Source organism: Thrips palmi, unplaced genomic scaffold (assembly GCF_012932325.1).
Source record: "Thrips palmi isolate BJ-2018 unplaced genomic scaffold, TpBJ-2018v1 HiC_scaffold_18, whole genome shotgun sequence".
Classification (NCBI taxonomy): domain Eukaryota; kingdom Metazoa; phylum Arthropoda; class Insecta; order Thysanoptera; family Thripidae; genus Thrips; species Thrips palmi.
Window position 1 is genome coordinate 11,643,115 of NW_023144627.1, and position 14,416 is coordinate 11,657,530.

At 42.4% G+C, this 14,416-nt stretch overlaps 2 protein-coding genes across 5 annotated transcripts in view; one reads left to right on the plus strand and one right to left on the minus strand.

Moving 5' to 3' along the window:
* LOC117645326 (nuclear receptor coactivator 6-like) lies at positions 1 to 9,367 on the minus strand. 2 transcript variants are annotated; one of them, XM_034385423.1, is made up of 17 exons: positions 9,255 to 9,367; positions 8,273 to 8,372; positions 8,063 to 8,195; positions 7,864 to 7,977; positions 7,579 to 7,781; positions 7,303 to 7,499; positions 7,043 to 7,200; positions 6,811 to 6,951; positions 6,473 to 6,723; positions 6,207 to 6,398; positions 5,884 to 6,129; positions 5,689 to 5,805; positions 5,189 to 5,605; positions 4,981 to 5,075; positions 3,532 to 3,677; positions 1,494 to 1,550; positions 1 to 1,423 (listed from the first exon to the last, which is right to left on the minus strand). In XM_034385423.1, exons 2-17 carry the CDS (start codon positions 8,366 to 8,368, stop codon positions 801 to 803), a joined length of 3,186 nt encoding a protein of 1,061 aa, XP_034241314.1. In that variant the 5' UTR covers positions 8,369 to 8,372; positions 9,255 to 9,367; the 3' UTR covers positions 1 to 800. The 2 variants fall into 2 exon arrangements, with proteins under 2 accessions (XP_034241314.1, XP_034241313.1); XM_034385422.1 differs by lacking the exon at positions 9,255 to 9,367 and adding an exon at positions 8,565 to 9,159.
* Positions 9,204 to 14,416, plus strand: part of LOC117645325 (rho GTPase-activating protein 39) — a 13,255-nt gene continuing 8,042 nt past the window's right edge. The window contains exons 1-10 of one of the 3 annotated variants that reach the window (XM_034385420.1): positions 9,204 to 9,359; positions 9,450 to 9,675; positions 10,466 to 10,580; positions 10,673 to 10,811; positions 10,897 to 11,004; positions 11,085 to 11,576; positions 11,661 to 11,972; positions 12,053 to 12,173; positions 12,258 to 12,456; positions 13,059 to 14,300. In XM_034385420.1, the coding sequence (XP_034241311.1) occupies positions 10,480 to 10,580; positions 10,673 to 10,811; positions 10,897 to 11,004; positions 11,085 to 11,576; positions 11,661 to 11,972; positions 12,053 to 12,173; positions 12,258 to 12,456; positions 13,059 to 14,300 (2,714 nt within the window). In that variant the 5' untranslated portion in view covers positions 9,204 to 9,359; positions 9,450 to 9,675; positions 10,466 to 10,479. The remainder of the gene's footprint in view (positions 9,360 to 9,449; positions 9,676 to 10,465; positions 10,581 to 10,672; positions 10,812 to 10,896; positions 11,005 to 11,084; positions 11,577 to 11,660; positions 11,973 to 12,052; positions 12,174 to 12,257; positions 12,457 to 13,058; positions 14,301 to 14,416) is intronic. The other 2 variants (XM_034385419.1, XM_034385421.1) reach the window with 2 other exon arrangements.

Below are 14,416 nucleotides of genomic sequence, written 5' to 3' on the forward strand. Positions count from 1 at the left end.
TTGAATTCTGTAACATTTATTCATTTTTATCACAGTCGCCGACAAAGTGTAAGATCGAACTGTAATGTAGTCTTTCAGAATCTATGTTCAAATCTTTTTAGCAAACATAAATATTCTGACTCTTACAGAGATTGAATAAGAACAGAGAAACACAACATCTTTATACAAATATTTAGATTCATGCAAACTTTGCACTGATTTGTCTTTGAAATAATAACATTACTATCTTATGAGCAAACTAAGGAAAGGTACAACATCATAATGTTAAAGTACTTTCAAGCTCAACTATCACATGACTCTTTAAAAAAAAATTATCAGAAAACAAGGTAGTTTCCACATCAAAATCTAAAAAAAAAATATTCACAAGTTTAGACAGCACTGCCCAAAATTCCCCTTGCAAGATACAAGATGGGACAACTTGCTTTGTTGGAATTTATTCAAAAGTAACAGCTGAATGAGCAGTAAATTGGGACAGATCTATACACCTTCTGAAATAAATTTTTTTACAGATCAACAACTGATGATTTGTTGAGTGCAAATAAGACTTCATGGCACAACAGACAAATTGAGATGTGAGTATTTACACAATGACCCTAGAAGTCAGCCAACAAAGCTGGTCACAGCTCCAAATATATTATTTGCTTTGGTATTGACAGTTTTTCATGCCAAGGACGCAGCGATCCTTCCGCCTACAGTCAAGAAAAACATCACAGAAATACATATTGATTCACAAAGCCCGCAGCGCAGAGCGTGCGAGTCCATTTGTGACGTTAGGTACACTTGAAGGTGCAGAGCCGTGGTCACTGCCCCATCCACGCGTAGGGGTTCAGGCCCCAGCCCTGGTAATAGCCTTGGTATTGCTGGTACTGCTGCTGCCCGCCCTGGGGCTGCTGCTGCTGTTGCTGTTGCTGCTGTTGGTGCTGCTGCTGGGGCGGCGGCCCCTGCGACTGCGAGGGCGACTGCCCCCCTTGGGCCCCTGGGGCGGGGGGCGGCGGGGGCGGGGGCGCGTGCATGTGGAAGGGCAGGTTGGGGTTGTAGAGCTGCGGCTTGGACTGGTAGTGGTTGTACGTAGGCCGCTCCCTGTCTCTGTCGCGCTCCCGGTCCCGGTCCCGGTCCCTGTCGCGCAGGTCTCTGTCTCGCTCCCGGTCACGGTCACGCCCCTCTTCGCCTCCCCCGCGCCCGTTGTTGTTGCTGCTGCCGCCACCGTTGTTGTTGTTGTTGGAGCGTCCGCGAGCGAAAGGGCCGTTGTAGTCGGCGCGGCCATTGCTGTCCCGCGCCTCCCTGCGCTCCAAGTCTCGTTGCCTGTCTCTGTCTCTGTCGCGCTCTCGGTCACGGTCTCGCTCCCGGCCGTGGTCCCTGGGGTCCTCTTCGTCGTAGGATCCTGAGGGAGTCTTCCCATCACGTTCATCGTTGCATTTATCTCCTGAAAAGTGGAAAACGTTAAAACACACCAACGTGAAATATATTTACGAAAGACGGAACGTTGACTGTACCTTTGTTTTGGTTTTGAGGGTCTTGGCTCGAATTTCCACTGCCATCACACCAGTTATCTGCAAAAATAACGAAGACTTACAGATGATGCAGTAACAATAGAAAGGGAGAGACTCCAAAGCTGCTGTACATAATGTGCCTCCACAACATGGAATTAGGTGGTATGTTGGGTAAACAAAAATTGAAGCAGCATGATTCAATTCAATTTTACGTAATACATGCTAAAATGGAATAAATTAAAAAGAAAAAAGGGTTGCACATTCAATGTCCAGCAGCAGAGGGGTAGCCTTTCTGCTCTCATTCAATTTTCACAAAAGAACCCTTTTCATCGGTTTTTAGCCTCACAGAAACATGGCAAAAACACATAAATTGCACCAGATCACTCAAGTTCCTTAGCAATGTCTTTGGTTCAATTTGATTAACAATTAAACATTGGTTTACCAGTGAATAGAAAGCTTGGAAGTATGAACTAAGATGCATGCAAATCTAAACATAACAATAATCAACTACATTTTAAAATTTAACTGGCAACACAGCTTTAAGGAAATTTCATAACATTCTCCTCTTGCAGTGAAAATTACAGAAGTATGTCTCCTCTTGTCTTTAACACTGAATCTTAACATTTACTATAGCAGATAATCAAACTTTAAGATGTGGCGAACATGTCTTGAAGCCCTGAATGTGACAGAGCACCATTGTCTTCTAGTTTGTTAATTTAACTGCTACTAAGCTGATTAATGTGACAAAATCCCACATTTCTTATCACATCTCTTGTGAAGTAGACAGAGATGAGAAGTCTTTCATACTCTTATGATTTGACCATATTTTTGGCCATATTCCCCACATTCTCTCCAAAACATTCAGAATACACAATCGATTTGCTGGGCTACACTTTTTCTTGTCCTTCCATTTATTTTCTTACTACACAAAAGAAACAAAGTCCATAAGGGGAAATCTCATGCTGAGTGTCGGCTGTTCTGCCTGGAGGACGGTACGGTTCAGGTTATGCAATACAAACGAATACCGAAGAGGAGTCGAGTCTGCTGGAGGCTCAACAGCCAGCCCTGCATAGCAGCCCTGCATGGCCCTGCCCAACCTTGTAGCCAAGTGTTGCATATTTTTAACAGCGCCGGGAAGATCAAGTCTTCCCAAAGTCAAATGCAGCAGCAGCAGCAGCAGAGGCACAAGCAGCAATACTGTCCACCTCAAACTTCTGGGAGACCTCGTGAAGGAGAAAGGGGTGAAGGGAAAGACAAATTTATAACAAAAAGAAAAAAAATGTCTGATCCAGCGACAATCTGTAAAAGCTTTCTAGATAGTGAGAGCTGACGTCTAAAGTTGTTGAATTCCTTCATCAAGCTGAAGTAGTGATGGGGATGACAGAAACTTTCATTCACTTTGATTACTGACATGAGTCATCACTAAACATAAGGTCTACAAAGAGCACTTCAAAGTGCATCACTGACTATCATTCCTTGACCACGACCACATTCGATTGTACAATACACCTGATGAGGAAAAGTCCTATACAACAGGAAAAGATTTACAGACCCAATGAAGGCAAAATATCACTGGTTCCTGCATAGATAAATAATAGGATTAATAAAATAGGGGCAGAGCATCCTCAGCAAAGAGGTCACACACTTTCCAGTCAGTGCAGGCACATACAGATGTTTCTTTGTGTTGATGCTGTCCAATGTAAAATTTATACAAACATGCGACAGCAGATTTCACTACACCTCTGGCGGAAATAGACTAGCTCTTCTAGGGACTGGGATGCTTCTTGACGATACTTGTGAGCTGCTGCTTTCCATACTTCACAAAATATTACTCTGAGGGTTACCAACCCATACAACACTTTGAATTAAATTTTTAAAAAGGAATAAAAAAAGGATAAAAAAATAAAATAGCCCTAATATCAGCAGGCTTATCTGTAACATGCTATATATATCGCCCCTAACTCTGGGCGCTATCAACGGCAAGGACCACTGAAAATCAGGGCAAGAGCTTTAACGGGTTGCAGGTTGCCACATTACCAACCTTGACCAATGGCAGATGACGTTTGATGCATCGTTGTCTTGTCGCGGTCGCGGCTAGTGGGGCCTTGCGGGCCGTTTTGAGCGCCGCCCGGTTGCACACTTAGCTGCTGCCGTTGCTGATGGTTCATCTGAATCAGCTCCTCAATACTAGATATGGACAAAACAGTGGTATAGGAAACATGTTTCGTTTCGACACAAGTCGGCAGCTGCATCTGATATTTAGAACAAATCAACAGTCAGGGGCGGAAGTAAATTGATTGGGGGAAAAAAATTAGTTTAAGATGCTTTGTCACGAAGGCAGATGCTGAAATTTATCTAACAGTGCGAGGTACAGCCAAATCTGTCACAGTGTCATGAAATTAACTTTGGTTTCTTAATGCAAAAGTGTTGGAAAATGGATTTGATCTTTGATATTTGTTTGAGCTTTATAGTTTCAGAACTGTTTAGAAGACAAATTTAATTGAAAGTTTGTCTGTACTAATTGATGAGAGGGGTAGGACTATGCAAGGGGAAACTGTGTTGAGAAGCTAAGATAACTGTGAATCAACTAAGGTCACAACTTTAAAATAGGGCTGTACTAGCATCACAACAAATATAATGAAACTGTATTTCCATGCACGGAAATACAATTACATTACAAGAAAAATGAAAGCATACTATCTAATGTTCAGTGACAGCCTTACTTTCACTCCAGCATCTATGCACAAACCAAACAAAGCTGACCATCATTTGAGAAAAAATAAAAACAAAATGTAGAAAACAAAAAATAACGAACAAAAAACAAGATAACATAAAAGTAAAATGTTCTTAGAGTTGCAGATATTTGCAATTCGGTTTAGCACTCAATAATTTGTAAGGATGTCTTATGTGGATTCCAAGGGTCCTAGCAAGAGATGCAGATGACTTAAAAACCAAAACCTTCCAAAGAATCAATTTAAAAATTAAGATCTGAAATTTTGATTATTAAAACCCAAACATAAAGAGACTCACAAAAATTTCCAGGGACAGCTTGAATTTTGAACGCCCATTGAGCAGCTACTGTCCCACATGTGAGTTAAAGCGCCTAGGGGAATAAAGGAACCGTCTTGCATGATTTAGAGGTACTTGGTACCACATGTTCAATATGAAGGATGAAAAAAAAAAATTGAGCAAACAAACTGGGAACCCCTTAGTCTAACCTGGAAATAGATAAAAGTTCCCTTTGGTTTAAGGAAAATGCTGATAAAGACAAATAAAGCTTAAAATTTGGCTTGAAATAAATCATCCTGCTTAAAATTGTTAACACAAACTGATTAGTGACAGACTTTACATTTTGCTCGACTGAAATCAGTAGTAATCCACCACCATATTGATGATACAAATTATTTCACCACCCTGGGCAATCACATCTGCAAGAGAGTAACATTAGCTCTGCAAACAGAAAATTGTGAGTTTTAGTTTCTGTACTCACCCTATTCCCTGTCGTTGATGGGGCTGCGGTGAGGGCCGCCGCTCCTGATTCTGTTGAGCTGACTGTTGGTTCTGGGATGATCCTTGTCTAGAACTCTGAAAATTGCAAGAAGAAACTCATGAACATCGAGATGGCTGGAACTTTTTATCAGGGCACAAATAAATTCCCACATGATGATGGTGAAGCTAAAACTGTAATCAATACTTACTTGTCCAGTATCTTGAGCATTGGGACTCTTGCGGTCTTGCTGAGGCTGCTGGACACTAGGCGAGCTAGGCCCATGAGGCGCAGTCTGCCCATGCATTGGACTCTGGTTCCCTGGTGGAAGTTGGTAAGGAATGTGCTGCTGGAGGTGGGGGGGAAGTTGCTGCTGGTGTAGAGGCACGCCAGACTGAGTCATTATGCCTGGTTGGTAGGCGCCATAATTGGCAGACGACACCTGTGTTGAGGTGAGGGGAGGTGCTGGCGCAGGGACAGGTAAGGGAACAGCGACTGATTGCTGTGGCGGTTGTTGCTGCATGTGAGGGGGCCCCATCATTCCCGGATGCATCGGAGGGGGCACTTGGACCACAGCCTGAGTCCCTGACGGAGCCTGAGCCTGGCTCGTCATCTGAACATAACCACCCTATAAACAAGAAGAAATCCATTATGCAAGTACTTTCTCTGGACAAATTCAATTTTTAATCACATAAAGGAGGAGTGAATTACCTGATTATGAAGTATATGATTTGATTGCTGAGCTTGTGAGTGATCCAACATCTGTTGATGTGGAGGGCCTTGCATCATGGGGGCTGGGGAGCTTGAGGGATGGTTACTTTGCTGGAACTAATAACAAAAAATGAATTTTGATGATTTGATACACAAAAAAAAGTGGTGGTAAAAGAGATAGACTGCAATCCATACCTGCAATGTATACTGCATTGGAACGGATTGACTGATGAAGTTAGCCTGCACTTGTTGGCCAGCTTGTGAATGCTGGGGTTGCTGGGGTTGCTGTGGCGGAGGTGGGGGTGGAGGTGGCACTGAAATAATCTGCTGTTGCTGAGGAGGCGGCTGGCTTTGCTGGGGAGGAAGCTGGAACTGCAGCTGGGCATTCACCATGGGGGGAGGCTGGTGCATGAGGGAGAGGCCTGCCTGGACGTACAGAGGCTGCAAAAGCAACATTCCTCACTCAGTGCAATTCAGCAAACACACAGTTTTTCGTGTTGGTCTAAGACAAAACTCACTTGCTGCTGGCCTTGCTGAGGAGGCTGAGGCGGCGGCTGCTGGAACAGCCCCAACACCTGCTGGGTTTGAGTCTGAGTTGTCATGGAGGGAGGAGCTTGGCTCAGTATTACTTGCTGGAGCGGAGGAGGAGGTTGAGCAAGCATATGTTGCTGAATCTGTGGTGGCTGCTGACTAGTTGGAGCCAACTGAAACTGAAGACACAAAAAGTGAGACAAAGTTCCAGACATTCTATAAAAGTATAAAATGACATGCACGTCTGTAACACCTGAGCATTGTGAGGCTGTAAATGGTGGACTTGGTGCACCAGGTGCTGTGGCTGAGGTGGCTGCTGTTGCTGGGACTGTTGCTGTTGAGGCGGTACCAAGGGTCCTTGGTGGGTAGGGATGTGCACACCGGGAGGTGGAAGCTGGACTTGTGCCTGAATTAACTGCTGCTGTGGAATCTGTTGTTGCTGTGCCTGTACCATGTTTGGGGGTGGAATCCCAATGGGAGGCGGAGGCACGACCAGAGGTCCAACTGCAAATAGAGATGTAGCATGTAACAAGGTGACAGCTATTCAGTGATATGTCACAGTACTAATGACACTAGCTATATCTCACTTACCATGTTGCTGAGTAAGAATTGTGGGCACATTTATATTTCCAATTGAAGTTGTGACTAGGCCCGCTTGTTGTAACATTTCTGGAGGCAGAGCAAGTAAGCCCGTCTGGCCAACAGATCCCAGTTGCACAGTTTGGATGGCTCCTGAAATTGCCCGTGAGGTAAGATTGCAATAGTGATTACAATAAACAAAACTACAGGGATGATGCCGAAGCTTTTGTGATATAAACCAGACCTTGCTGGAAAGCCAACAAATGTTGTTGCTGTTGCTGTTGTTGCTGCTGCTGCTGTTGGTGCTGCTGCTGCTGCTGTTGTTGGAGCTCTTGCTGGAGTGTTTCAATAAGGTTGATGGCTAATGTACGAGCTTCTCGAACTCCTTCAGGTCTAGGATGTCTAGAAAGCAAAAAAGGTATTTCAAGCAAAATAGTCAGCACAATCATAGCTAGTACATTAAAGAATAATAAGTGATTCATTTATAATGATTACAAAACTCACTCGATGTAAAAATGAAGTGGCTCTAGTGACTCTGTTCCAGTAGAGGGTTCAATGAAACCAGATCCTTTGCCACGCAATGTGACCATAGCACCTGTTTCATTACGCATGTATTGCAAGTTAGCACCACCAACTCCAAGGAGCTTGTTGCGCAAGTCAAAGGTCACAGGAGCATTATCCATTCCTGTTATGACCTTTTCCTGGAAAATAAAAGGGGTAATCAAATAAGCATTCTGTGAATGGCAACCAAGAAAAAAGTTAATCTGACATAAAACTTACAGCTATTGTGGGACTTTGAACTTGAGAGGGGATATTTATCATGGGGGGTGGTACTGATGTAAATTGTGTTGGTAAAATTGAGGGAGGTGGCAAACTGGTTTGAGGTGGTCCCATCTTGAAACGTGACTGACGAGGTTGAGATGGAGGAGGACCATTTTGAACACTGTGATTCATTACAACTTGTTCAATTTTCTCTATGGCCACTGCAAAGCAAAAGAGAACACAGTGAGATATTGATATAATTCATAACCGCTTCTCTTTGATGACAAGACACTTAACACTTACAATTCACAGAATTTTTAGAGGGGCCTTGGATGTAAAGATAAAGAGGGCGTTCACCAAAGCTATGTGCACTATCCTCTGAGTGGAAATATCGTCCACGTGTTGACACAGCAGCACCTATAAGCACATAAAATGAGTAATTGGAATATTTTTAAGATTTATGGTATTAAAACCATAAAAGCAATGTTTTGAAGGTACAGACCTGAGTAGGAACTGATTTCGTCTTGAATCACCCCCTTTGTCAGGAGGTTGCGAGCTGAAGCAGGAACGTGATTGATTTCAAATTCAGCTGAATGGACTGTATCCCCAGACGACAGTTTAGAAGGAAGTCCAGCCTATAACACAGGTATTAGGTAATCCAAGCCGCTCGACAGCAAGGTCAACAAATAAGTTTTCTTTTGCAAAAACATACCTTCATAAATGGAGGTGATCTGCCACTTTTCTCCTTCACTTCTAACATAGCATCTGAGGCAATGGGCAGGATGGCAAGCCTACTCAATGCCAGCATAGCCCTGGAAACACATGAGAATTCACAATCACAATGATTCTGAGGGAGTTGTGAGGTTAAAGGTGATAATGGCTCACAAAAATTAAATAAAACTTTTGGAAATGAAACGAGTAAATCTACTTTAACTCAGGACACTAGACAAGACACATCATTACTTATTAATGAGTTCCTGAGTGATAATCTTTTTCAAAGTTACCTTGATTAGCTTCAACTTTGGATGAGGAAACATCTCATAATTAGACTTGAGATCCTTCCAGGCCATAAATAATAATGCTATGGCCTCACAAAGTCACACTATGCAAGGATCAAAGATCAGGTTGTTGGGCACTCCTCCACAAATTAAGAATGAGATTTGCTGGAGCTTGAGGGTCATCGAGAGCAACTAAGCCTTGCACCAGAAACATTAATGAACCACTCTGTGACGTACAATCACGAAAATATACTACCCAACACACAATATTGATTGTTGCTTATTGGAACAATAAATGTCAGGACGGAAATTCACAAACAGACGTCTCTTTTTTTTTCAAGACTAAGTGCAACATTCACATTCACATACAAGATCATCAAGAGCAGCAATTTTTCATAATATTGCCACTTTTGATGAAAATGTGGGTGTGGGTGTTTGTAGTTTTCGCAAGTGATATGGCCCAGACTTTAACGTGACATCAGCGTGACATCATTCGCGACAATCCGTTGTTAAGCTCACCACAGAATTATTGCAAATTTGACTGTTTCGGAAATTTTCTAACTCTACCCTTTCCAACCCTTAGAATGACAAAGCCTGCATGCGGCTCGTTGAAGCACCAATCTGGCCCATATTGTTTTTTTCTTTTCCTGATGTTTCAGTAACATTTGAATCATCATTTTATGCTTGAAATGATACCTTGAAGTACTTGTGTAGAAATTTCGAAGAAAATCTTCGCTTCATCCACACGAGAAACCTTTTACGGGTGGGGCTCACCACATGATTATATTGTCATACAAATGGGTAAGTGAGGAATGGAGTTGATAGGACAAACCCAGTCAAATGATAGACTGTTGACATTGTCTGTATTATCAAGTTATTTTTATGTTTCAGTGGACATCTCGTTTTGAAAAGAATTTTTTTTAGAGTATACTGAAATGGCTATAGAGGTTGCCCGCATGAGACCTGAAGTGTGTTGATCATTGTGTGGAGCTGTACTTGATGGGCGTATTGTGGTCATGTAAAATGGCTGTTACAGGATGTCAGTGAGACATGAATGAAAATGTAATCTCACCAATTTATTGATTTATTTACTTCAAGTGCTCACACCTTTTTGCACGTGAGTACAAGGGACTTCTCTCGTCCTTTCTCTCCGTGCTATTTTCTCTGTGGAAAGTTATGGAATCACTTACAGAGTGACATGATTTAGTGTGTATGGGTGTCTCTGAACGTGTATTTATGTTTCTCCTATTTATATTTTGGTTCACGTAACTATCTCTTCTGCGTGTGACAAGTCAAAAGACACCGTGTTCTTTGATCACACATATCCCTTGATTTTTTTTTACCAGCTACCTTTAATTTGGCTAGTCTTCGACACTTCCTGGATCCATTGTGTTTTGACAACCAATATTATTGAGTTTGTTTTCTAATTCTAAAGCCTCTCTGTTTTTATTTTAGTGTTCAAATTTAGCCATCATTTTAAATTTTTTGTGATATTAATTTTTATTTCTGGTTGATGAACAATTCTGGCGTGCCTACTCCTCATTTCTATCACTTAACCACAAATCAGTTTCTCTAATATCTCTGAAATATCAATCAGCTGATTGAAGCACCAATATTTCTGGGTAACTTTTCTCGGATTCTTCTTTAATGTGTGGTCCTGCTTAATTTCCATGCCTGAGATACTTGATACAATGGCGAAAATCTGGGCAATATTTTTTGGCCCAGTCCCAGCCCAGTCCTTATCACATCTATTTTTGTAGTTACAAGGTTTTGGTAACAAACACCTCAGGGTAACTGTCGCCAGTGATAAAATTTGAGCAGACACATCCTTCCTTCTTACTGATCCTGCCTTAAAGTGGTTCACTGTTGCTCTTTGATATTGCTGACTTACAATAAGTTTGATTAATTTGTCCACAGCAAAATGGAGTGGGTGGAAATTATTGAACCTCGCACGAAAGAGCATATGTATGCAAACCTTACCACTGGCGAATGTGTGTGGGACCCTCCTCCAGGAGTTCCTGTGTAAGTATTTGGCTTCAGTCTAATCATATTCTGAGTTGGTGGATACCAAAATGGTTGATGGCTAATAAATGGCTAATGTTTATTAATAACAGGAAAAAGACAGATAACAACCAGTGGTGGGAGTTATTTGATCAAAATACCTCAAGGTTTTACTATTATAATGCAACATCTCAAAAGACAGTATGGCACAGACCTCAGAACTGTGACATTATACCCTTAGCAAAGTTGCAGGTAAGATATTACTAGAACTTTGAAGTTGAACTTTACTCAGTTCAGAACCCTTATTTATTATTTTGTATGTCTCTTCATATTTTAGACTTTGAAGCAGAATACTGAACCCGTGGTGGATGACTCTGGTGACAAAGAATCTACAGGGACTCAAACTCCTGGCCACACACGGCGAGATGAAAAAGGCTCTGGCTCGGCAAGTCCCTTGTGGTTTATTTTTGACATGTCATTAGTTTGAATTCCGTTGGGTCCTAACTGGTACCATTTCTTTCCTAGGAACCTAAACGAAATGAAGCCATACGCCTTAGTACTCGAAGTATGCAATCGGTTAAAAACTCAGTGAATAGTGAAACACAAACTTCACCACTTGCTTCTCCTCACATGAATAGAAGACCACACCATCACCATCATCACAGGCACCATGGCCATTCCCAGGTATCACATGGGGAGCGAGAAAAGTCCGAAAAAGCAAGCAAAGATCGTGTTCCTGACAGAGATCTCATCTCTGATGGACGCAACCCGATTGCTGATTGGGAAAGGGACAGGGGTATGGACAGAGACCGGGAGAAAGAGCGGCGGTTGGAGAAGGAGCGTCGGGCTGAGAGGGAGAGGAGGGAAAAAGTACAAGAATGGGACCATCGGAATGAAAAAGAGAGGAGGTCTGACCGGGAGAAAAATGAGAGAGAAAATCGTGAGAGGGACAGGGCTCCCGCAACTGCAGCCAGCTCAAGCCAGCAAGCGTGGCCCAGCAGGACAACTCAGTCTCAGGTTTGTTTTATTTAATTTGTGGTGCCATGTTTATGATAAGCAAAGTGAATGTGTGCGCTGAGTAAGTATTTTTGTATTTTGCAGGATTCTGGAAGATCTAGTGATTCTAGCTCTGTTTCCCATAGCCGTACCTCTTTAGAATCAAGTGGTTATCGAGTAAATGAATCTCCACATCATCAAAGTAGTAGAAGTGACCGCTCGGATAGAGGCCAACGTATTGAGGGTAGTGAAAGGCAAGACCGAGCTGAAAGATCTGATAGACAAGAAAAACATGAGCGATCTGAAAGACCAGAAAAGGAGAGACCTGATCGCCATGGCCTGAGACCAATAGCTGCCTCAACAAGTACACCACTGTTCAAGAAGAAACCTCTTGGAGAGGTCAATGCTCAGCAACAGGTACGTTCATCAATTTCGATGGAGTTGCTTAATGGATCTTAAGTTCTTTTACTTACCGGAAGTTTGTTCTGTTTGCACAGTATCAGAAGGCCAGTCTTGACAAATATGGGCTCCTTTCATCTGGATCAGCTCAGAGAGAGCAACCTCAGGCACAAAATTTACCCAAGCAGCGCAGCTTTGATGTTGAATGCATTACCACAGGTACGCAAATTATTTGTCAGTATTCCTCTCCTCTTTCAAAAAATCAGTGCATACTAAGCCAAATTTTTTTTTTCATAATTTCAGGTGGAGGAGCCTTTAGCTATGATGGCAGACATAAGGTACCAACGCCTAGCCAGTTGGCTCGTAGTTACAGTTTCATGCAACGGAGGGAGAGAGAACGGGAAAGAGATGGAGACAGAGATGAAGATGATTCAATGCATGAAAAGTATTTCATGAATCCAGTGGCCATTAGATCTGTTGAGTCCACACCCCAGTCTAGGAGGTATGTCAAACTTACATTGCTGGCTATGCTCGATGTCTTGCACGCAGTCTTTTTATTGCATTCCATCTGGTACCGATACTTTGCTGTCATATTATTCAGTTTATCTGACAAACTCTGACAGAAATATTAAATTTACAAGCGCAGTTAAAAATCCTGGCCTAAAGAGGACCTTTTCTTATGATTATGCATACTATTATGTTTTTTAAAATTCCTAGTCCCTCTTACTCTCTTTCAATTAATAGCAGTACTCTAAATTGTCTTCAATGTCCATGCTAGAAGGTAGATATAGATTTAGTTTAGTTTTTCTAGTTGCTTATCTATAGAAAGTTACACAGCATTCTCCTGTGACCTTCTAATGTTTACCGAACATGTTCCTGGGATAGAATATTTATGTCACTGATATTTTGTTATAATTTCTTACATCTCCTCTTTAATGAATAATAATAAGAAGAATATTAAAAATCTTTCATGGAATGCATGAGCACATAGACTGTTAGCATTTTCCTCTTACCAGCCTGATTTTTTTCATCCTTTATTTATTTATTTCATATGTTATGCTTTTGTCTGTTTTGCATGAACATATCACTATTATGTTTACCCAGGAAATATCATCACAGCAACTCAGAGCACCCAGCCCTCCCAACTCCCAACATGTCCCGCAAGTCCTTTGCATTGCGCTCCCACAACTCGCCAGCCCCTCACTCCGCACACAGTTCGTCCTCCAACTCCCGCATTCGTCGTAGTCCAGCCACCGGGGGCAGCTTTCGGAACAAGGACGCTGGAGACATTTCCAGTAGTGATGATGAGTCGAGTGCGTCACTGTCTCTCTCATCCTCTCCCCCTGCTACGTCACCAATGTCACCACGGACAAGTCTGAAGACGTCATCTCTCACTAAAACATCTTATCCTCCAGAGAAAGAACTTCCTGCTAACCGAAAAGCCGTTGAAGATTTTAAAAATTCAAAAGACTTCCATGATGCAAGAGACTGGAAGCTTCGTGGTCGAGAGTCTAGAGAGTCCCGAGATTCCAAGGAATCAAGGGAGACTAGAGAGGCCAAAGAACTGAAAGAGATGAAGAGAATGAAGGATGTTCACTGCACTAAGACAAGCTGGGAAGAAAGAGACAGCTTGACTGGGAAAGAACTTTCGAGGAATAGGAGTTTTGGTAGCTATGGTAAAGAAAAAGTTGCACAGGAAATTGAAGGAAGGCCGATGAAAGATGTATGGGAGTTGAGATCATCTGTTAAAGACTCAAACACTGCTTCTCAAAGTATGGACTCTTATCATAACCGAGATAGCAGAGGAAGAAAGTATGTTGAGAAGGAAACAAGACCTAAGGAGTCAAAGGATGCACGGGTGCAGGAGTCAAAGGATCCAAGGATACAGGAAGTCAAAGAAGTGCGAGACATCCGACAATCATTGAAAGAGTCCAAGGATGCCAGAGACTCAAAGGAAGGACGAGATTTCCGTCAACAAATGAAAGAGATTAAGGACTCGAAAGACTACTTCAGGGATACTAGAGATTCAAGAGATTCTAGAGAATCAAGAGAATCCAGGGACTTACGAAACTCAAGGGATTCAAGAGAATCGAAGGACTTGAGGGATGCCAAGAACTCTGGAGGAAGAGAGCACAAAGATGCCAAGAGCAGAAGTGACTGCCAGGTTTGGGAAAGCTATGAAAAGTCTGGATACGATGGTCGAGGTACACAGGATTCACGTGGAAGCAGGGACTCAGAGACGAAGCAAAGGTCTTGGGATCGTTCTGGACCTCAGTGTCACAATGAAACCAGGGGCTCCCGGGAATCCAGGACTAGTGGTACTGCTTCTGACAGGTCATCCAACACGTTAGTATTTCTTTCCCTATGTTTGTTTTGTTTCATTTTGTTTGTTCAATGGCTACACCCATGGGGCACCTGGAACAAGTTTGGTTTAGAACTGTTGCATGTGTTTTGGAATGACT